Here is a 24,225-nt window from a genome sequence, read left to right as displayed (position 1 = left end):
ATGAACTGTGGCCCCTGGAAATTTATCTGGATTGCCATATATCAGGCTACATTCTGTGCCTGTATCCACCAATGCCAAAACACACTGCACATTTGTCCTCCACCAATATATTGCCAATTCAACATGAGGCCTCCGGTCCTTGCCTGCCCCCAAAAGATGAGCACCTTGGCCTGCTCCCTAGTCAAATGGAACATTTCATCTGCCTCCCCAGGAGCAGCCAAAAAGTCCTTTAAATCTACTGAGTGTACCTTGCTATCTGTTTCCGGATGTTTAGTGAAACTCTGTTCAGGGCGCAATTGCTGCCACAAGGCAAACAATTGCATTTGGCTGTGGTCAATTTTCTTTTTATCAACCACTGCTGCAAGCAAATCAAGCCACATCTGCTTACGGCTAGTCTTGCTTGGTCCCTTCAGGATAAAACTCCAAGCATGTCTTGGGTGTTTGATCTTAGCCACCTTTCGGACCCCTTTTGCTTGTCTCTTCTCCTCTACTTCATCCAAGCTGGCTCTCATGGTCATTACCTTGTGTATAGAAATGACCAATGTATGGGGCCAGTATGGCCATCAGTGACCCAAAGGACATTGACAGGGCATTTTGCAGCACTATTTCTCTCATGCTGCCTGTAAAATTTTCATCATCCCGGCCATGAGTATTCACATTAAACATGGACTGCCACATCCCCAGTTCTCGAATGATTTGCACCAACTCAGCACACATTTGCCATTTACTAACAATCTTGGGCAGTTCTCCAGCATTTGCCCACACGGTTTGGGCAGCTGCATTCACCCAGTCCATCAAGGAGTGATTACCTCGCCCTTGTGCATATCTGCGGCTATTCTGCAGCTGCTGCCTCAGGGACGGGTTCACGGTGATGGAAGCTGATTTCTCCACCTCCTCACCAGAGCACATCACACTATCTACCCCTAGGTCCCATAACTGCAACAGCCAAGCAGCCAGGGGCTCCCCATGTTTCTGCCTGAACTGTCTCCCCAAGTCAACTAATTCAACCTGGGTATACAGGACATACGTGGTGAACTGGGTCACCTGTGGATTGCCCACCAGTTGTCTGTCTGGTCCCATAGGCTGCTTGTGCTTCATTTTCTTGTGCACAACAGGTCGTTCCTGGAGATGCATGGTTTCCCCCAACTCACCACTGGGTTGGTTGTCTTCCTTGGTGTGAGGGGCAGGAGTGGCTAGTCGCTGCACGTCGTCCTCCAGGACATTAATCCGTGCTTCCAACAACTCTGCTTTCTGCCACAAATCTCAATCAATTTTCAGTAGAGTGAGCAGTAGCCAGGCTCTGGTCAGCAGGAAAGTGGCCACTGGGCACCACATGCTCAAGGACAGCCACATTTCCTCCTCCTCCCAAGGGGTTTTCTGCCATAGTGCCTGGCCTATGCTGCCTTGCAATACAGTGAGCAGCAAACAGGTCCCAGTCAACAGGAAGGTGGCCATAGGGCAGAGAATATTCACAAGTAGCCACATTTCCTCCTTCTTCCAAGGGCTTTTGGCTCCTGTACCTGCTCAGAATCCTGTTGCAGACTACAATTGTCGAGCTCTTTTACCTACCCATAATCCTGCTGACTGGGCCAATTGTCAAGCTCGGGCTGGGTGTGGAGCTCACAGACCCCTCAAGCCCATTGTCCAGACTGGGTCACAAACCCTTCACATGCCAAACTGGGTCACCAGATCCCTCACACACCAGGCTGGGTTACCAGACCCTTCACACACAGGGTTATGAGCTAGGTAACCGGCCAAAAGGTCCTTGGAGCTGTAGGTTCAAGAGCATGGCCATGCAAGCAGACGCCTGAGGCAGTCACCAGCCAAGTCATAGCATGGTGCATGCACCCTAACTCCACCCATGCACACACAGTTTGCTTACAAAGAATGCGCCACACCACCCCCAACCGCACTTAAGACAAGGGGGCCTGATTAAATTATTCTATTTTCCCGGCCCTTACTGTCCATGTTTCTATCAGCATTCTGGTCACAACCATTTAACCAATCTCTAAAATGTTCCAAACTTTCCCTCATCTTTTTGTCTTCTTCTAAGTCCTCCAAACTCCTCCAACCTTTGCCCATTATCCAGTTCCAAAGATGCATCCACATTTTCAGGTATCTGTATAGCAACACCCCACTGCTTGGTGCCAATTTTCTGTATTAATCCATTTTGTGTTGCTATAACAGAAATACCTGGAACTGGGTAATTTATAAAGAAGATAGGTTGGGCCGGCCCGGTGGCGCACTGGATAGTGCGCCGCTTGGGAAGCGCAGCGGCGCTCCCGCCCGAGGGTTCGGATCCCACATACAGACCGGCTCCCGCTCACTGGCTGAGCGAGGCGCGGGAGCAACGCTGAGGGTTGCAATCCCATTGCCGGTCCCCGGTCCGGTACGGGGGCAACACTGAGGGTTGCGATCCATTGCCAGACACGGAAAAAGACAAAAGACAAAAAAAAAAGAAGAAGAAGATAGGTTTATTTGGCTTATGATTCTGGGACAGCTGCATCTGGCATGGGCCCCAGGCTGCTTCTACTCAGGGCAGAAAGTGGCAGGCAGCCAGCAGATACAAGCAGATCATATGGCGAGAGGAAGCAAGAGAGAGGAAGCAAGAGAGAGAGAGAGAGGAGGTGCCAGGGTCCTATAAACAACCAGCTCTTGTGGGAACTAATAGAGCAAGAACTCACTCGTTAATCCCCCTCCTCCAAGGAGAGCATTAATCCATTCATGAGGGATCTGCCCCCATGACTCAATCAGTTTCCAACACTGCCACTTTGGGGATCAAATTTCCACATGAGTTTTTGAGGGGACAACATGTCCAAACTCCATCAGAAGCATAAAGAAGTAATAGCTTATAACCGCTTGCCCTCACCTATAAAATTGGCCCATCTTTATCATCTCTCCCTTTCCACCGAGTTAGTATCCTTGTCAGGCTTCCCTGATGGTCAGGAGTTAAACATCTTGTAATAATGTACACACACAGTGCAAATAAGTTGCATAGTACAATTGCAGATCATGAGGGAAACGTGGGATTTCGTGAAGCAATGGACATCCAACATCATTTGTTGGAGAGCTGCTGGATTCCTGTCTGAAGCCACTGATACACGACGCAGCTGGGCAAAACTAGTGAACTTCCAATGAAGGGAAGATTGGCTAGGATCATCACTCTGTGGGGAAAGGATATTTGGGGTATCAAAGAGTCAAAAACAAAATTGATAAAGCCCTCGAATATTTTTGCAAAAGGCAAACATGAAGGGACTTGTGTGTTATTGCTATCATACGATCAATTCAGAAAAAAAGGAACTCACACCACCTCAAAAAACCCAGCACAGTTGCTTTTATTGCTTTTATAAGAATTAGTGTACTTGCAATATCAACTAATTTTCAAAATACAAGTTAATGGAAAGGTTATTTTGATAAATTTTGGTTTTCTTTGTTAAGATGAAGTTCCCGTCAAACGTTTTCCCCCCACTGTTTGCCATGAAACGGTGGTCTCCACTTTAAGGGAATTTTCTGTGTCCATTTTGTTTAGGACCAGCTGGGCTCCCCATTCCACGGGTCTACTGTAATGATTTGTGCAGATGGTGATCAGCACGCATAGAGTTCTGCACCATGTGTTCTGTTTCAGAGCTTAGAGGCCCATCTCATTTGGGGGCACAGCCACTGCATGCATATGAAAATCTGACCAATGGGAGGTGTCACAGTAGCCCCAGGCCAACCCTCCCATCCTCAGATCTGCATGAGGTACTATCCTACCCAAATATTAGTTTCACCACCTTAAAAGGAAAACAGTCCTCGCCATTAGCACTCCACCTCATAAGGTGTGTATTAGACCATTTCTGTTGCTTACAACAAAGTAACTGGAACTGGGTAATTTCGTTTTTTTTTTTTCTTAATAAAGAAATAGAGTTTTTATTGCTTTCTGTTTCAGAGGCTGAGAAGTCCAAAACCCAGGGAACACTGATAGTGAGGGCCTTCTTTGGTGGTGGTTTGAACAATGCAGGGTCTCACATGGCGAGAATGGCAGAGCAGAGAGAGACTAACCTACTCACACACTTTCCTATTAAAGCCTTTGGAACCATGCCCATGACCAATATTAAGCCATCAACTTATTAACCCATTTACTAGGGCATGGTCCTCACAACTGATCACCTCTTCAAGGCCCCACCTTTCAATTACCGTAATAGGATTTTGCACCCTCTTAAGACTGTCACAGTAGGAGTCAAGTTTTGGGGGGACACAATTCAATCCATAATAAGGTGTTTAAGCATTCTTTCAGGATGAGAGGCTTTCATCTTTGAGGTTCAGTGGTTTTCCTCATCCCTTGTAGGTTGTGGTTCATCTAGTGGAGATGTCTTAGTTGTTTCCTCCTGCTTTAACAGAGTACCACTCGCTGGGTAATTATAAGGAATGGACGTTTATTTGGCTCATGGTTCTGGAGGCTGTAAAGCCCAAGAGCATGGCATCAGCATCTGAGAGGGTTTTTGTGCTGTGTCATCCTATGGTGGAAGGTGGAGAGAATGGGGCTGAGTGTCATCCTTTTATCAAGAACTCACTCCCGCAGTGACAGCATCAATCCATTCATGAGTGTGGAGCCTTCATGACCTAATCACCTCTTACAGGCCCTGCCTCTTAACACAGTGTACAATGGCAATTAAATTTCAACTTGAGTTTTGGAGGGAACATTCAAATCATAGCAGGAGGAGAATGGGAAGAGAGTTAAGCTGAACTCTGGAGAGGCTTTTGGCTGATTTCTGTGACCTGTGCATCAGTGCAATGTCAAGAAAGCCCCCTCTCCATCACACTCCCCAGGAAATCTCTCTCCCTTGTTGGCACTTCTGGTATAGACACTCAAACAAGCCTGGAGTTTGAAAGAAAATCTAAATAGCAAAACAGAGATGAAGGAGTGATCCCTTTCTTTTGGAAAAGCATTCATCCTAGAAGGACTTTAAATAGATAGCTCTCCCGGGGCATTAAAAAGATTCAAACTATGATGATTTGTATTTTGTATGAATTTTGTTTTTCTGGACTGTCTTCTTGCGTGAGGTAGACCAAAGCTGAAACTGCATCTGGAGTAGCCTTCTCTTAAGTCTGTAATCAGAATATGCCCTTTGCTAAGGTGATGTTTCCCTAGTAATAAGACCACTTCCTGCCATTTCTTCTGTCCCGATACCTACTAGTCCTGGCTTGTCATGCAAAAAAATGGACTGCGTTTTTATTTTTAGTTGACAGCAATATTATTAAATAGAACATCAAAAAAAAAATAATGATCTTGCCGTCTTTACGTAAAAGCTATATTTTCATGGACTGCGTTTTTATTTTTAGTTGACAGCAATATTATTAAATAGAACATCAAAAAAAAAAAATAATGATCTTGCCGTCTTTACGTAAAAGCTATATTTTCTTTTTTTTGATTTCCTTTATGGTTCTTGTCCTCGTGCACATATATACATTTTCACAGTACTGCAGTTTTTAATGTTTCCCAGTTTCTTTTACTTAACAGACTATAATATTTTCCAATGCAGCTATATTATTCTAGTAATTGTCATTTTGAGTGGGTGTAGACTCCTTCTAATGTTCATGTTCCATATTTACCTAAATGCTTAGGTTTTTTGGCTTTTTTGTTATTAGTATCATGTGCATTATAATATGTTACTTTATGCACATTGCTTCTTATTTTCATTGTATAGGTTATGAGGGTTAATTTCCCAGGGGAGGGGTTATTGGGTCACAAGGTCACAATATGTGCTTAGCTCTTCTTGCTAAATAACCCTTTCTACATGGATTTTTTTCTACACTGATAGAGTTGACAGGTGTTATTCTATCTTTACCAGCATTGATTCATATTAGTTCCTTTTATTTCTTCTAAGTTAGAAGGTGCTGAAAATTGTTATAATTTCAACTTTTGGATCACAAGCAAAGGTGATTTCATGTTTTATCATCCAGTGTGGAGTCTCTGTTTATAGTCTTTGTCTACTCATGAGGTCAGGTTTGCCATTTTCTTTATGAATTTGAATGAACTGTGATGACTGAATTGCTTAACATTTCCTAACAACGGTTTCACACGTAACCAGTAAAATGACCATATTTGGGGGAAGCATGAGCAAATGATTTGGTGAGGTTCATGTAAGCGCGATCAAGATTTTCCAGTAGTGATGAGGGTGCTAAATTTTAATTTTTAAGTGGTCACATGTCAGATGCTTCTGCACAAGATGGGGTGATTCTGCAAGAGACTGACGCATTGTTGAAGAAGCATCTGATTTCTGTGGGTTGGATATGGGGATGTAGATGACTCTTAACTTCCTAGCTGGCCTGACGTTTCTTTTCTTGAGCCAGTGCAGCACTTATGTCTGTCTTTTCCCTTAGAGCAGTGTCACCTTTTGTGCTTGCTCACTGCTCCTTGCCGTGGTGCCACTTCACTCTTGCGGGGGGGGGCACTGTAGAGGGGAAACTTAAAGATTTCCCTTAATTACGCTGAGCTTGTCCGTGCATTGAAATGTCTCTTTCTTCCAGGGTCTGGTTGTTTTGTAAGAAGAGGGCACTTTAGAGTATCTGGTCCACCATACTGCTAGAACAAGAAGTCCATATTACATTATTGATTTAAAAAAATAAAATTAAAATTAAAAAATTGAACCAAGAATCTCTCTCTGTCTTCTGCTACAGAATCCCCCATGAGCATCTCTGCCGTGGGAGTGAACTCGCCTTACCAGCTGATCTACCAGTCTTCTACAGCCTGCCTGAGCTTTTGCCTCTCAACTGGAAAGGAACCCAAGAAGAAAATGGGTAAAAGTGGCTCCCAGCAAGAGCTTGTGACCCATCTCTGGGGGTGGGGGGGGAGTGGGGATAGATTTCCTACTAGCCTGGGTAGGTTGGTGGGATGGTTTGGTTGGTTTTCTGACAGGAGGGATACACAGTTGCCCTGGCTGGAGACCTGGGAGCTATTGACACAGACACACTCATCCAAAAGCTGCTGCAGCTCAGCCCAGTCACTCCAGAGCACAGTCTTGTCATTTGAGTGTGTAGATGCCCTCATTCCCAGTGATGGGCTTCCCCTCACCTGGGACGACACCCCACCAAACCCACATCTTCCACCCCCGGAGTATCCTACGCTCACCCCCTCTGCTCAGAGATAGCTCTGCCCAGGCACACAGCAAGTGCAGGAACTAGTATCTGACTGGAGGTATTTGGATAGCAAATCTGATAGACCCCAATGTGTGTCCCAAGTCGAGCTGGTTGGTGTGGGCAGGAGACAAAGACAGAAGACACTCCTGTTGAGGAAGACACACACAGAAGGGCAGGCTTCGGGGAAAGAACAGGTGGTAGATGACAGCATGCAGTGTGACCACAGCCGTGAGACAAGAAACCAGGGGAGAGGTGATCTGGGGCTGTAGAGAGCAGGGCCAGGCCCCGCAGAGCTTCCAGGCCCACCCTACCTGGCTGTGACAGCAGGACAGGTGGAACAGGGTGGGTAGGGGAGGGTCAATGGAAGATGGGAATGCTCAGACTGTCCAATTGATTCCCACAGACACTGGAGGTAAGCTGGAAGCTGAGAAGCTTGGATTTTATTCCCAACCCCACCCCAGCTGGCCGTGTGACTTGCCTTCCTCAGGCCCCACTCTCCTTATTGGTAAAAGGGGGATGGTTATGGTGGGTGGTCAGAGGTGTCCCCAGACCTCAGCACCGTTTATAGCGTTGCCATCGTTATTCCATCTGTCATCACTCACCACGTCAAGCCAATCCTGTATCCTTTCAGTGAGTTAACACGTGTTCATTGAACACTTGCTAATTGTCCATCCTGTACCAAATGCAGACGGGGACTCTTAAGAGAAAAGGCCTTGCTGAAAGGAGCTGACAGCCTCAGCTGGTGGCACCGACTAGACCTGGCATCTTGCTCGTTCCCCGATTCCTTTGCCTCAGTTGTGGTCCTTGAGCTCACTGGTTCTATTAATGTACAGCCTCGTTCCTGGCTCCCCTCTCTATGTGCTCCTGGCTTTATCCCACCCCTCCTGGACTGGCCCTCAATCTACACAGTTATTTTGAAGGAAAAGAAAGTGTCCTCAAAACTTCTAGTGACTTAATGACTTGTTCCTCCTAATGACCTCCAGGGTGATGCCTTGAGTAAGGCCGTTCGAGAGCGGTGGTTAAATACGTCTGTCAGTCCCTTTGTCTGTGTGGCTGCCTTCCCATGCCACCCCTCCAAGGCGTGACTTTTCACAATGGCCCCCGTGCTGTGTCATCGCATGTGTTCAGATGCTACATTTATTACAGGTTCTTAATTTTGTTTAGGAATTAGCCTCACATACGCATGGCTGATTAACTTTGCCTAATAGCATTAGGTAAAGTAACCATGTGTCCTAGCTTGCCCAGGAATATTCCAATTTATGCCTATTGTCCTGGCATAACTATGAGTGATCCTTACTTTGACTCTAAAAAGTTTCCGAGTTTGGACTATAGACTATAGAGCCACTCTGGTTTTAAGTCATTTGGGGTCTGGGGGCTTTGCTATCTGTTCCATGCCCATGTGCTATTACACCTCACCAGCTGGCAGTTCTGGGGCCACGTGGACTTGGAGCAGACTCCTCCAGGAGTTGACCTGCTCCTTGAGGGGATAGTAGCTATTTCTGGAAGGTGATCCATTACAGGAAGAGAGCTGAGAGAAGTCTATTAATAGTGGTTTCGAGTCAGTAAGAAGCTGTTGCCCTCGAGGGGCTCAAGGCAGCCTGAGGTAGGCCAGAATGGGTGCTCGAGCCCGCAGATGCTCCAGTGGCCAGCCAGCAGGTAGGACCTCAGGTACTGGGCTTGAGCTCAGGGCTTAGTTCCTGGTTCCTGGTAGCAGGCAGGGGGAAAGGCACCAGGACCCACTAGGGTGGCAGATACCAGAGATGGTGCCCAAGCACTGGCCAAAAACCCCAAGGCTTTGTGGACAGCCAGGAAGGCTCCATTCTGAGGCACTCTGGGGGTCATTTGGAGCCTGATAAATGCCCCTGGCCCAAAGCCAGTTTCCATCCTTGAGACCAAGATGAAGTTGAGCCTACCTGTATATGGTGGCTTCAGCTGGATAGGTGCAGAGGCTTGGAGTGGGCGGGACCTGGTGCAATGAATGGATGCCTCTGGAGCCTCAGCCATGGAGGGTCACCTCCACGATTTCATGTCGTTGTACCCTCACACCACCTGACACTCACCACAGAGGATAACCACGCAAATATGCACAATTGGTCCGGATCGTTGCTGCCCAGGTCTTCGCTGGTGCATGCTGCTCCCTGCAGAAGGCCTGAGATTAGCCAATATCAGAGAAGTGTTAAAGCCGATGGAGATGAGTAGAGATTTTTGTGTCTTTAATCGGGGGAGTATCAAAAGCCACTCACTTCTACCTGGAAATGGCTGCATCTGGGGGCACACGGCTGGTCCTCATTTTGCCCAAGTTGGTCCCTGACATACGCTTAACGACTGACTCGCAGAGTGATGCCTCTCTTTTATAAATGACCACCCAATGACTCCTGTCCCCAGTATACATGATCTTCCGTTATTCTGACACTCAGGGAGGCTATTCTCAGGCTCTTCCTGGCCACCTTGCCCCCATGTGAACACAATGTCTTGAGAAACCATTTTCTAAAACCCCTCTTTAAGCTCTTCATCTCCAAATACAGGCAAACCAAAAACTGTAGACGATGTCAGCATGCCGTTCCCACAGCGAGGAGTGGGAACCTTTGCTGACAACATCCAGTTCAGAGACCCCTGCCCTGAGGCCCGGGAGAAGCTGCAGGAGATGTGTCGGCACATGTGAGCACCTCTGTGGTTGGTGGGAGGGGAACTACCGGTACCCCACACAACAGCCATAGGGGAAACTGAGGCAGCCTGAGCGGGTGAGTGGGTGCCTCTGCGTGTGCTTCCTCACCAGTGACACCCCTTTGCATAGCTCCTGAGGCTTGCAGCCTTTGTGCCCTAAGTCTGTCTATCCGTCTTTTTTTTCCCTGAGTGTTTATTTCTCAACTTGTCAGGCATTCTCCTACCAAAAAAAAAAAAAAACCCTGCCTCTCAAGACAGACAAATGTCAACATTGGTGATCAATGGTACTTATGATTTCAGGTCCCACAAGGCCTCACGAAGTTATTCATCATTTCTCAACAAATTATTTGACATTTCTCAATAACTTATTCGGCATTTCTCTGCAGCTCAGACCATGGGCCATAAAGAATTTTAAAACCTATTCATAGCTAACACCTAAGCCATATATGTCTCCTGGGGGTCACTGGATGAGAAAATGGGGGTAGAGGGCAGCCACCCAGTTTACCTCCTTACTGTGACCCGCTGGACGGAAGCTCTCTTCTCCTGAATCCTCAGACCTGGGGGGCGAGCAATGTCTCCACCTCCCGTGGGCCCTCCCGGCCTCTCCCACCACCGCACACAGTCCCACCCATAGGTCCTCAAACCTAGGTAGAAATCAGCAAGGGTTGCTCTTAAAGGGACACTGTGGTCTTCCCAGTTCTTCCTAAAAATACTACCTTTAAGGATGAAGGAAGATGGCGTGGGAATGCATGCTCTGGGGACAGGAAAATGGGATGGAGACTTGGGTGCTGGGGAGGGGCTGTAGAGAGGCCCCCTAGTAAGTGAGAGCCATGTGTCTAGAAATATGTTGGTCTCCTTTCCTGCAGAGAAGCTGAAAGGGCCTCGTGGAAAGGGAAGAATATCTCCTACCCTATGATCTTTCGCAACTACAAGGCAAAGTTGCCCTCTCATCTAATGTTGGCCCCCAAGGGGGATTCTCATGCCCCGAGCTCCCCCCACCCTCACACTGCGAGGGCTCAGAGTCCCACTCCCCCCGCTCACCAGCCTCCTGTCCACCATCTTCACTTTGGCCAGCACTCTCAAGAGCGGAAGGTGCCCCAGAGGAACGTCAAGTTGCACCGCACCTTCGGTGACGGGTCCTCCTTCGTTTAGTATCCTTTTGTTCGGTGCTGCCTTTCTCCCCAGCCACTCGCCCCAAAGAACTCTGGGGCTTGAAGCAGCCTAAGTATTCACTTGGGCTTTCAGTTGATCGCGGAAGCCTGGCAATGGGTCCTCCAGAGTATGGAGGCTTTGTCCAGGCGAGACTCAAGAGGGTCAGAGGATGAAGTACCAAGTTTTGAGCCTCAAGTTCAGTTTAGTTCAGATCAACATGAACATGCCAAAGTAGACTCAAGAGGGTCAGAGGATGAAGTACCAAGTTTTGAGCCTCAAGTTCAGTTTAGTTCAGTTCAGATCAACATGAACATGCCAAAGCCTGTCTGCCTATGAGAAGTTTGTCAATGCGGGCTGGGAATGTAGCCATCGTCCTGCCTTCAAGGATCTCCCAGGTGAGAATAGGTTAAAGACACAGAACAATTCATTGCTAGGGAGCAGAGGGCAGTAGGAGGCCTTGAATACCAGGGTCTTGGTCCTTCTGTCCCGGGCTCAGTGGTTAAGCCCTGTGTCCCTTGCCTACCTTGCCTGTCCATGTCCTTGGAGTCTGAACTCTCCCCCCAGATGCTGCCTCCCATGGGCCCTGATTTCTCCGCAGCTGAGGTCTGCCTGAGTTCATGAGTGTTGGGGTAGACAAGTCCCAACCTTGGGGTGTACTAGCAGCAGAAGGGAATTTTCTCTTTGATAATGTGATGAAAGCTGTAGACCCTCTTCCCAGAAATGCACACTCAGATGCACGTGCATGTACAGACCTCCAAAGCCCTTCTATGGACCTGGGTTTAAGAAGTCTAAGCTCAGGAAAGCTAAGTCTTTGAAAAGATAAATCTCTTTGGAGGGTGAGCCCTGAAGTCCACGCACCCCTTAGAGTGAACTGAGTCAGACTGCTTTCTTCATCCACAGGCATGTATTGAGTATCCATTATGTGCGGCGATTAATAGAATGTCTTGAGTGGACCAGTCATACCTCAGAGGGAGCATCTTCAGTTCGATTGCTTTCTTCTAAAATGAGAGAGAGGAGTTTGGATTTGGGTGGTGAAGGTAGAAGAGAGGGCTCCCTTTGGAGAACGTATGTGTGGGAAGTCACCTTGGGCCTTCTGTCCCTTTCAGAGTCCTGTTACCCACTCCCCAGCAAGCTTTAGAGCTGGACCAGACCCCAGATGCCCAATCCACATGTCACCAAGCCTTTGGAGAACGTATGTGTGGGAAGTCACCTTGGGCCTTCTGTCCCTTTCAGAGTCCTGTTGCCCACTCCCCAGCAAGCTTTAGAGCTGGACCAGACCCCAGATGCCCAATCCACATGTCACCAAGGGCTCTGAGGCTGGAGAAGATGAAGGACTTATTCCTGGTTACAGTCTGAGTTATACAAAGTATCAAGGATGGGAGAGAAAAAGTTGTCCATTTCTGTCCCTTTATTTGGGAGTGGTGTGACCTACTCAATGTCACAGAAAAAATTTGGTGGCAAAGCCAGGCCAGGGTTCAGGGATTCTAAGAGATTATCTTGGGCACCGTTTTTATGCCTTTAAGGATTGTTTTCTCCAGCAGAGAGCGAGGTAGGAGTCGATGGAAGGGGACCTCATTTTAATAATAAAATCACTGGGCACTTAGCATCCCCTGCCTTTGGAGGAGAGGGTGGGTCTCTGAGCCATCTCAGCTGCTTTACAGGGGCCAAGCTGCCCAACCAGGCTTGCAGCAAGAGCACTCTCACTCCCTTTGGCCTGCTATCGACTGAACTGGGACTTCAGAATTTAAGTGCCCTGTCAAAGAAGCCTTATTGTTTCTCTGACCATAAATGAATCCATTCATCACTCTCTGCTCGGCTCTGCTTCTGGTGCGTCACCTGATATTGAACACGGCACACTCCTTCAAGAGCAGCTGCAGCTTGCTATGGGTTGTGGGGTCCCCCTCCCCCCTTTTCACTGAATTTAGTAGCAGTATTTCCCTGAAAGCCTCCTGAAGCTGTGTCAATGAATTCTATTAGGGATCAGGGGGTGTGCTAGGGTATGACCAGGGCACAGCATCCCAGACTGCTGGAATCTGTGTTCTCACACCTGTCCCAGAATTCTGAGGCCCCCCTAGGTGGGACCACCCAAACCTTTGGTTCATTGCACTGGCACGCCTGACTGATAGCCCAACAATGAGCACATCCAGGCAATTAATACATTTTCTGTTTGGGAGTCATAAGAGGCCAGGGTTCTAGGCTTAGTTCTTCTTGATGACCCTGCACAAGTCACTTGATCTCCATATCTCATTTCCTTTGATTTTAAGATGAGGAAGTTGGGCCCAGTGATCTTAAAGGAGAAACTCAGTGTTACTGTGTTCAAATAGCCAAGACACACATGCAGCTGTTTAATCCCTCTTGAGTACAGAGAATGGTTAGAAAACATTCTTCACCTCATGACTTCCCTAGAACACTGGGTTCAGCAGTTGCTTCTGTTTTCACAGAGGTTACAGGACAAAGCTATCAGGTAAAGATGATATATCTGCCCTTGGGGTATCAAAAAGCTCCAAGCCATAATTGGTTTGCTCTTGTCAACTTCAGACCACAGAACCATCTCAGGATTCATTTCATTCATTTTATTCATTCATTCTAGTGGGTGTGAGTGTATCTCACTGTGGTTTTGACTTGTATTTGACTTGTATTTACCTAATGACTAATGATCTTAGATCTTGAGCATCTTTTCATGTACTTTTCTTATATTTCTTTGAAGAAATATGTATCCAAGGACTTTGCTCAGATTTTGATTTTTTTAATGAGTTGTAAGGGTTCTTTATATATTGTGTATCCTATACCTTTATCAGGTATATGATTTGCAAATATTTGTTCCCATGCCATGAGTTGTCTTTTTCTCTCTTGATAGCATCCCTTTATGTATAAAAGTTTTTAATTTTGATTAAATTAAATTATAGTTATAGCTCTTATATTTAGGTCTTTGATGCATTTTGAATTAATTTTTGCATGTTGTATGAGATAAGGGTCCAATTTCACTCTTTGGCATGCATATATCCAATTGTTCCAGCACCATTTGTTGAAGAGACTATTCTTTCCTCATTGACTGGTCTTAGTACCCATGTCAAAAATCAATTGACTGTAGGCCGGCCCAGTGGCGCACTGGATAGTGCGCTGCTTGGGAAGCGCAGCGGCGCTCCTGCCCGAGGGTTCGGATCCCACATACAGACCGGTTCCCGCTCACTGGCTGAGCGAGGTGCGGGAGCAACACCGAGGGTTGCAATCCCGTTGCCGGTCCCCGGTCCGGTACAGGGGCAACACTGAGGGTTGCAATCCCGTTGCCGGTCCCCGGTCCGGTACAGGGGCAACACTGAGGGTTGCGATCCATTGCCGGATACGGAAAAAGACAAAAGACAAAAAAAAAATCAATTGACTGTAGGCCGGCCCAGTGGCGCACTGGATAGTGCGCCGCTTGGGAAGCGCAGCGGCGTTCCCGCCCCAGGGGTCGGATCCCACATACAGACCGGTTCCCGCTCACTGGCTGAGCGAGGTGCGGGAGCAACACCGAGGGTTGCAATCCCGTTGCCGGTCCCCGGTCCGGTACAGGGGCAACACTGAGGGTTGCGATCCATTGCCGGACACGGAAAAAGACAAAAGACAAAAAAAAAATCAATTGACTGTAGAAGTATGGGTTTATTTCTGGACTCTCATTTCTAATCCATTGATGTGTATGTCTATCCTAATACCAGTAGCACACTGTTTTTATTATTGTAGCTTTGTAGTATGTTTTGAAATCAGGAAGTGTGATTCCTCCCACTTTGTTATTTTCTTCAAGATTATTTGGTTATTTATTTCTATTTTTTTTGTAATTTCATATGAATTTTAGGGTTAGGCTTTTTGTTTCTGCAAAAAAGGCTGATGGGATTTTAATAGGGATTGCACTGGTTCTGTAGATCACTTTATGGAGTATTGCCATTAACGATATTAAGTCTTCCAATACATGAACACTACCAACAAACAATCTGAAATGCTGTATGAACAACAACAAAAAAGGAACAAACAAAAGGAAATGATGTCATTTACAATAGCAAAAAAGGAATAAAATACTTTGGATTAAATAACCAAGGAGGTACAAGACCTATACATTGAAAATTACAAAATGTTGTTGAATTAAATTAAACAACACCTAAATAAATGAAAAAGCATTACATGTTTATGGGGCACAACTGATTTTCGTTGATCTTGTATCCTGCAATTTGTTGTCTTTTTTTAGCTCTAGCTTTTTAGGTGTGTGGATTCTTTAAGATTTTCTATGTATAAGATCATGTCACCTGCAATCAGAGATAATTTTATTTCTTCTTTTCCAATTTTGAAGCTTTTCATTTCTTTTTGTCACCTAAGTGCATTGTTGAATAGAAGTCATGAAAGTTTGTCTACTTCTTGATGTTAGAGGAAAAGTTTTCATTCTTTCACCCTTGAGTATGATATTAGCTATGTATTTTTCATGTATGGCTTTTATTATGTTGAGGGAGTTTTCTTTTATTCCAAGTTTGTTGAGTGTTTTTATCATGGAAAGGTGTTGGATTTTGTCAAATGTTTTTCTTCATCAATTAAAATGACTATGGGTTTTTTCTCCTTTTATTCAATTACTGCGGTGCATCACATTTATTTTTGTATTTTGAACTACCTTTGTATTCCTGGGATAAACTCCATTTGATCATGTTGTATAATCCTTTTAATATGTTGCTGAACTTGGTTTGCTGGTATTTTGTTGAGAATTTTTGCATGTACCTTCATAAGGGTTATTGGTCTGAAGTTCTCTTCTTATGTCTTTGTCTGCTATCAGGATAACACTGGCCTCACAGAGTGAGTTAGGAAGTGTTCAGGTCTACCCCTCTATTTTAATTTTTTTATTTTTATTTTGGAAGAGCTTGAGGAATATTGGTGCTAATTCTTCTTTAAATGTCTGGTAGGATTCACCAGCAAAGCTGTCTGATCATGGGCTTTTCTTTGTTGGGAGATTTTTGACTAATGATTTAATCCCTTTACTTGCTACAGGTCTATTCAGATTTTCTATTTCTTTTTGAGTCACTTTTAATAGTTAGTGTGTTTCTAAGAATTCATCCATCTCATCTTGGTTATCTACCTTTTTGGTATACAATTATTCATATTATTCTCTTAGGATCTTTTTTATTTCTGTGAGGTCAATAGTACTGTCCCACTTTCATTTCAGATTTTGGGAATTTGAGTCTTACTTTTTTTTTTTGCTTGATCAGTCTAGCTAAAAGTTCAATAGTACTGTCCCACTTTCATTTCAGATTTTGGGAATTTGAGTCTTACTTTTTTTTTTTTTTGCTTGATCAGTCTAGCTAAAAGCTTGTGGGTTTTATTGATCTTGTCAAAGAACCAACTTTTGGTTTCCTTGGTTCTATTTTCATGTTCTCCATTTTGTTTTTCTCCACTGTAATCTTCACTATTTCCTTCCTTCTGCTAGCTTTGCTTTAGTTTGCTCTTCTTTTTCTAGTTCGTTAAGGTGGAGCATTGGGTTATTGATTTGAGATCTTTCTTCTCTTTTAATGTGTATGTATACTAACAACTATAAATTTCTCTCTGAGCACTGCTTTCACTTTCTCCTATAAGTTTTGAGATGTTGTATTTTTTTTTTTCCTTTTTGTCTTTTTTCGTGACCTGCAACGGATCGCAACCCTCAGTGTCGCGCCCGTACCGGACCGGGACCGGCAACGGGATCGCAACCCTGGGTGTTGCACCCGCACCTCGCTCAGCCAGTGAGCGGGAACTGGTCTGTATGTGGGATCTGAACCCTCGGTGGGAGCGCCGCCGCGCTCCCAAGCGGCGCACTGTAGCAGTGCGCCACCGGGCCGGCCCCAATGATATGTTGTATTTTTGTTTTCATTCATCTCAAAGTATTTTCTAATTTCCCTTGTAATTTCTTCTTTATCCATTGGTTTTTTAAAAGTGTGTTGTTTAATTTACACATACTTATGAATTTTCCAAATTTTCTTCTGACAGTGATTTATAGTTTCATTCCATTGTGGTCAAAGAAGATACTTTCTATAATTTAAGTCTTTTAAATTTTACTGAGACTTGTTTTGTGGCCTAACATATTGTCTATACTGGAGAATGATTTATGTGAACTTTAGAAGAATGTGTCTTCTGCTGTTACCAGTAGAATGGTCTGTATATGCCTGCTAGGTGTAGTTGATTTATAGTATTGTTCAAGTTCTCTGTTTCTTTATTGATATTCTGTCTATTTGTTCTATTTATTATTGAAAGTGAGTTGGTGAAGTCTCCAACTATTATTTTAGAACTTTTTTCCTTTAATTATGCCCATTTTTGCTTTTTATATCTTGGGGCTCTGTTGTTAGATGTGTATATATCTATAATTGTTATATGTTCTTGAGGTATTGACCTTTTATCAATATATAATGTTCTTCTTTTGTCACTTGTAAAAATGTTTGACTTAAAATTTGGTTATTGTTTGCATAGAATATCTTTTTCATCATTTCACTTTCAGTCAAGTTGTGTCTTTGGATGTAAAGCAACTGCTTATAGATAGGATATATTTGAATCATGTGTTGTTTTATTTTAAATCTATTCTGCCAATCTCTGCCCTCTGATTGGAGAGTTTAATTCATTTATATTTAAAGTAATTGTTGATATGGAAGTACTCAATTCTGCCATTTTGCTATTTGTTTTTTATAAATCTTATATCTTTTTTGTACCTCAGTTCCTCCATTACTACCACCTTTTGTGTTTGATTTTTTGTGGCATGCCATCTTGATTCACCTCTCATTTCCTTTCTTCATATTTTAGTTATTTTCTAAGTGGTTATCCCAATGTAATGATTTGAATAGTGTCTCCCAAAAACTCATGTCCACGTGGAACCTCAGAATGTAACATATTTGGAAATAGGATCTTTGCAGATGTTGTTGTTATTATTGTTATTATTTTAGAAACTTCTTAGCCATATTATTATCATTATTTTTAAGTTCAAAGATTTATTACTTACAGATCCTGAGAAGGTTGCACACGATGAGTCAGGAGAGTAGTCCTCTGTCCCTGGGTCATGCAAGGCAGGAATGAAGACAGGCAGAGGGAGGGAGGGAGGGAGGGAGAGAGAGAGAAAGAGAGAATGGCAACTAGCATATATGTATAGGAGCACAGGGTGTGGGTCACTTTAAGTTCATGGGCAAATGCCTGAATGGTTTGTTTAAAGTAAAGGAAGCAGAGGGGAAAGCATGGAGACCAATCTCCTAGGAAGGACAGATGCTTATAAGTTTTTATGTCTGGCCACAGGGTTGAACTGTTTTGGTGTGATGTTCTACTTCTTCTTTTTGTTTTAATTGACATATAATAATTGTACATATTTATGGGGTACAGTGCAATGTTTTGATACATGTATACATGTATAAAGATCAAAGCAAATGTCATTATTAAGTGAAGATGCTGTCATATTGGATTTGGATGGGCCCTAATGCAGTGACTGGTGCCCTTATAAGGAGAGAAAAAAGACACACACACAGAGGGAAGAAGTTCATGTGGTGAATGAAGAAGAGACTGAAATGATGCACCAGTAAGCCAAGGGATGATGTAGATTCCTGGAAAACAACAGAACTAACAGAAAACTCTTCAGATTCTGCTCTCAGGTGCCCCACAGAAGAAAATCTACATGTTCAAGTGTTAAGTATTTGGTGCATCATTCCCCATTTTCAAAAACCCTCTCCACACTTTAGAAACTAGAAGGTTCAAGAGAGGATTCTTCCCCAGAGCTTCCAAGAGCATGGCCCTGTTGACACTTGATTTTTAGACTTTTGGTCTCCAGAACTTTGAGAGAATAAATTTCTGTTGCTTTAAGCCACCCAGTTTGTGGTACTTTATTATGGTAGCCCTAAGAAACTAATATACCAGCATATTACAATTGACAAACTAGTAGAATTAGTAACAACTTAGCCTCAATAGTATACAAAGCTCTGCTCCTATACAGCTCCATCCCTCCCCCTGTATGTTGTTATCAAAAACTACATCTTTATATGTGCCTTGTATGCCCATTAACATAGATTTATAATTATTGTTTTATTAATTTATTTTTCAAGTCTTGTAAGAATAAAAAGAAATTATAAACTGAAAATACAATAATGCTGGATTTTACATTTACTTATATAGTTACCTTTACCAGCATTTAAAAAAAAATTTGTACGGCTTTGGGTTACTGTCTGGTGTCCTCTTGTTTCAGCCTGAAAAATTCCCTTTAGCATTTCTTGTAGGGTAGGTCTACTAGTGATGAACTAGTTTATCTCAGAATGTCTTAATTTCTCCTTCATTTTTGAAGAATAATTTTGCTTGAAATAGAATTCTTGGTTGACAGTTTTGTAGTTGTTGTTGTTGTTTTTCTTTAAGCTCCTTAAATATTTTATCCCACTGCCTTATGGCCTCCATGGTTTCTGATGAAAAATCAGCTGCTGGCCTTATTAAAGATCACTTGTACATGCTGGGTCTCTTCTGTTTTGCTACTTTCAAGATTCTCCCTGTCTTTTGACAGTTTGATTATAATGTGTCTCAGTGTGAATATCTTTGAATTTATCTTAGAGTTTGTTGATCTTCTTGAATGTGTAGATTCATGTCTTTTGTCAAATTTGGGGAGTTTTCAGCCATTATTTTTTCAAATATTCTTTCTTCCTCCTCCTCTCTCTCCTCTCCTTCTGGGACTCCCGTTACGCATATATTGTTATGCTTGATGGTCTCCCACAGGCCACCAAGGCTCTATTCATTTTTCTTTCTGCTCCACAGACTAGATAATTTCAATTGATCTGCCTTCAAGTACACTGATTCTTTTTTCTACTGCTCTAATCTACTGCTGGACTTGTCTAGTGAATTTTTCATTTCAGTTATTGTAAGTTAAGCTCCAGAATTTCTGCTAGGTTATTTTTTATAGTTTCTATCTTTTCATTTCATTTTTTCAGCTGGTGGGAAAGGTTTAAGAGGGCAGACCCCAGTGCCAACAACTGGGATATTCCTGCACATAGGGCATTAGCTACTAACACCATGTTCCTCTTAGTCAGGACCAATGCTACATGGGCCCTCTTTACTAGAAAATGAACAGGGAGACATTACTTGCCCTCCTAGATTGGTTAGAAGGAGAGGCAGCCTGACAGCATTAGAAATATTACTGGCCTCAGAGATTGGATCCTGGCTCTGCTACTTGCTTCTGGTGAGAAACAGGGAAGATCATTATCTGCATATTTGATTTCTCATCTGTAAGATGATCAGCCCATCCTGATTTGCTTAGGACTGCCTGACAGCATTAGAAATATTACTGGCCTCAGAGATTGGATCCTGGCTCTGCTACTTGCTTGTGGTGAGAAACAGGGAAGATCATTATCTGCATATTTGATTTCTCATCTGTAAGATGATCAGCCCATCCTGATTTGCTTAGGACTTTCCTGGTTCTATCTCTGAAAGTACCATGTCTTAGGAAACCCATCAGACCCAGGGGAAATCCTTCTCATCTGTGAACCACAGGTTGGTTGTGAGGAATAAAAACAAGATACAGGAAAGCACCCAGGGCATGGTTAGGTCCATAATCATTTAATTTTTAGTTATGCAAAGTGTAGGGAGGGTTTTTGAAAATAAGGAATGATGCACCAAATACCTAACACTTGAACATGTAGATTTTCTTCCATGGGGCACCTGAGAGCAGACCCTGAAGAGTTTTCTGTTAGTTCTACTTGACCGTTTCTGCCAGCTATCCCTCTGGAAACATTGCCATGTGTCAGATCCCTACATGCTGCAGAGGGAGAACCATCACATTCCTCTTTAATGATACACCTGGATTCTCCTTCCTGGCCCTATTCAATGCTGAAGGCCAGGGCTGTGTTCACTACAACCTAAAGACCCGGTAAGTGTACTAGGGGAACCCTAGCCTTAGAAGTATCTGGGTGGGGGGGTAGTCGGGGAGGGGGGCTGAGGTGGTGACTAGTAGTCCCTGGTTAAAGAAGGGGCCAGGCAGAGTCCGGAGGTCTAGTAATGCAGTAAGGCAGGGATAAAGCAGTGCCTGCAGGGACATAGGTACTTGAGACCTGGCCCTTGCTTGCTGGATCCATGTCACAGACAATGAGAGGCAAATCCCCAAGTTCTACTCCACTTGGTACCCCAGAGCACTAAGATCTTCATTGTTGGTTAGATTTATGGAAGAATTCTTTAGTGGAGAGAAGTATTTTATATGAAGAGTGGGTGAGGGAAAGGTGTGGACACGACTTCTGTGGGGTCTCTTAAGAGAAGCACATATTCTTGCCAGCCAAAGGTTGATTTTTGTCTGGCTTTTCATTAAGGAACTGTTCTTGGAAGGAATGACTTACTCTCATGTTGTAGATGTCCTGTTTTGGTGCCTGATATCTTGTGTGCTCAGGCTTCTGGGCAACAGAGCACAAATTCTGTTGCCTTCCCTCTTGGGTTTGGCCTCACCCTCCATCATCTTCCTCAGAACAATCCTTCCCATCATCAGACTCTCTCAGTGGTATCAACAGGTGTTAAGGGGACTCAGACTGTAGTAGGTGGTAAAAGTGAGGCTCCCTGCAGGATTCCACTGTTCTTCCAGCCTGGGACAGAGTCTCACAGCCTGCCTGCCTGTATCCTGTGGTGCTGAGGGCTTCCTTCAGGGCCTGTGGCAGCTCATCACCCCTTTGTCTCTCCTAGCTGCCCATATGTCTTGGTCTTGGATGAGGAAGGTGGCACCACCAATGACCACAAGGGCTACATAGTTCACAAGTGGAGCTGGACTTCTAAGACAGAGACTTTGCTCTCCCTGGAATATAAGGTAAAGGTGGGCAGCACAGCTGGGGTAGTAGTGAGCTCTCCTGCCACAGGGAGGGCCTTGGCATCCTTCCACAGGCTGCCCAGTATTACAAGCCAGGGGGCTACCTGTAAGACAGGAGCCCTGCCGTCAAGGAGCTTGTAGTCTTGTTCAGAAGTTCCTTGTTCAGAGGATCCACAATTGACTGAAATGAACTTTTCACCAGCCTACAGCAACTGTTGACTGCTATGCTGACCTTTCTTGGCAATATCCTGCCTATTTAATTTTTATTAATATTATTATACGTTTATTGTTAAAATGGTCTTTATTTTATGAAGTAACAGTTATAGTAGTTGATAGCTTTATGTTTAATGCCTATATGGGGCAATAATAAAAGTTAGCAATTCTATGTTGGTTTCCCCAGTTTTTGCTTTTATAACTTTACTGTCTATGAAATCAAAAAATCTGGGAGGCAAGGTAGACTGATAGACACAAACCCTTTTTTCATTCATTTGGTTGTTCAGACAGTTATTAATCAAGATGTATTAAATAATAAATAATGCTGAATTATTAATATTAAATAATAAATTTAATGTATTAATAAAGCTATTAAGTGTGCTTGTCACTTTATCTAGGACAGAGTTTCTCACCTTTGGCACCACTGATGTTTTGAGATGGGCACTTCTTTGTTATAACTGTGCACTGTAGGATGTTTGGCAGCATCCCACTAAATGCCAGTAGTACCCCCTCCCTCAGTTGTGACAACCAAAAATATCTACAGACATCACCAAATGTAGCCTCTAGGGGCAAAATCACACCTAGTTGAGAATCACCAATCGGGACAGAAAGAGAAACAAAACCCCTCAAAGGACTCAATAGTCTAGGGGAGTAATGAGAACAGGATAAAGGGTAGAAACTACGAGAAGGAAGCAAGCTCATGGGATTGGAATTCAGGGAAAGATTAGGGAAGACAGAATCCACTCAAGCTGGCCTGAGATTTAGAGCCCCAAGGTAAGGGTTGCAGACAGAAGCCCTCTTTGAGCACGTGGTGGGGCACAAGCACCCTACCTGTCTCCTGTCCCTTGCCCTTTCAGTTCATCCTCTGCATTGGCCACTGGATTCTCCTCCTTATACCCTGGTTTCTTTAGGTCATGCCTCTACTCAGAAACATTCAATCCCTTGAACATGTCTCACCTCTCTTACCTCCTTGCTCTTAAATGTGCCCCTCCTCTCTGTCAGTCCAAATTTGGCTTCCTCCTTTGCCCTGCTCAGATTTCCCCTCCTTTGTGGCACCTCAGGCAACACCCGTTTCTCTCTATTCACCATGTCTGTGTTTTGAATTAGTCATTGGCAATTAGTCATGTATTGAAGAGGTTCTCAGCTCTGGCTGCATATTGGACTCACCTCTGGGACTTTTTTAAAAAAATACAAATCCCAGGCACAGCCACGCAGTTGGTCCATCATGAGTTTTGGATTTCTTCAGTTTTCACAAGTATTTCTGATGCTTGGCCAGGTCTGAGATCCCTAACCTAGGGACATATTGTGGTGTTGTCTTAACATTTAACTTTTCAAAGCTGTATGAAAAGTTTAGAATCTAAGATTACAAATAAGTTGAAGGCAGGCACCGTGTGTTATGTGTTAATGTGGCCATGTGGACAGAGAACTGGGATGAGAGACTGAGGAGCCAGGCACAAGCTTGAATTTCGCCAGGCTCTGGCTGTGTCGCTTTGTGAAAACCACTCAGCTTTATGAGTCTCGGTTGTCTCATGCATACAAATTGGGCCACCAAACCTGCCCTGCTTCTCATGATGCTCTTGTGAAAACTAAGGGAAGTCATGGAAGGGAGGGTGCTTTGGCATCACTAAAGTGTCTCAGCAGTGTATTTTAGTTAGTTGTTATTTTCCCCAGAGCTGCATAGAGAAATACACAACAGAGGATTGTGCAGTCAGGAGTGGCCTGGAAGACAAATTGGCCCTTGAGTGGTAACATGGTTTGGGCGTGTTTGATTCATGTAGATAGAGAGGAAGCAGAACAAGAATTGTGGATAGAGCCAGCAGTATCACTAAAGGCTTGAAGTTGAGACTAAGCGGGGTGTTTTTAGGAGTTCATAAGTGCTCCTTGTGAAAGAAAGGTGGGGTAAAATGTATATATGATGTGGGGTGGGGGTGAGAGGTATGGGATGTCAGGCTGAAGAGTTTGCATGCTGGCTTTGAGGCTACAGGGACCAGTTTGTTTTTACCCAAATATTTACTATTTCAAATGTTCTTTAGTCCTCCCCGAAAATCCAAGTTTTCCTCTGTTGTTATTTCTCAACTCAAAGAACTTCTTTTGACATTTCTTGAAGTGCAGATCTGCTGACAACAAATCCTGTTTTACTTCATGTAAAAAAATCTCATTTTTAAAGGAATTCTGGGTTGACTTGTTTTTTTCTTTCAGTCTTTTAAAGATGTTTTGCCACTCTGTCTGTTTTCTATAGTTTGATGGGAAGGCTGTAGTTACTCAAATTATAGTAGTTTATTTTCTCTTGCTGCTCT

The 24,225-nt window shown here is 44.0% G+C and overlaps 1 protein-coding gene across 1 annotated transcript in view; it reads left to right on the top strand.

Moving 5' to 3' along the window:
• Positions 1 to 24,225, top strand: part of LOC103582895 (chromosome unknown open reading frame, human C3orf20) — an 87,394-nt gene that overhangs the window by 11,459 nt on the left and 51,710 nt on the right. The window contains exons 4-8 of the mRNA XM_008564366.1: positions 6,661 to 6,780; positions 9,645 to 9,777; positions 10,650 to 10,934; positions 20,645 to 20,797; positions 21,595 to 21,715. Coding sequence (XP_008562588.1) covers positions 6,661 to 6,780; positions 9,645 to 9,777; positions 10,650 to 10,934; positions 20,645 to 20,797; positions 21,595 to 21,715 — 812 coding nt within the window. The remainder of the gene's footprint in view (positions 1 to 6,660; positions 6,781 to 9,644; positions 9,778 to 10,649; positions 10,935 to 20,644; positions 20,798 to 21,594; positions 21,716 to 24,225) is intronic.

This window comes from Galeopterus variegatus, unplaced genomic scaffold (assembly GCF_000696425.1).
Source record: "Galeopterus variegatus unplaced genomic scaffold, G_variegatus-3.0.2 Scaffold185, whole genome shotgun sequence".
Taxonomy (NCBI): domain Eukaryota; kingdom Metazoa; phylum Chordata; class Mammalia; order Dermoptera; family Cynocephalidae; genus Galeopterus; species Galeopterus variegatus.
The sequence above is the reverse complement of the archived record's forward strand: the minus strand, read 5'-3'. Positions and strand labels throughout refer to the sequence as shown.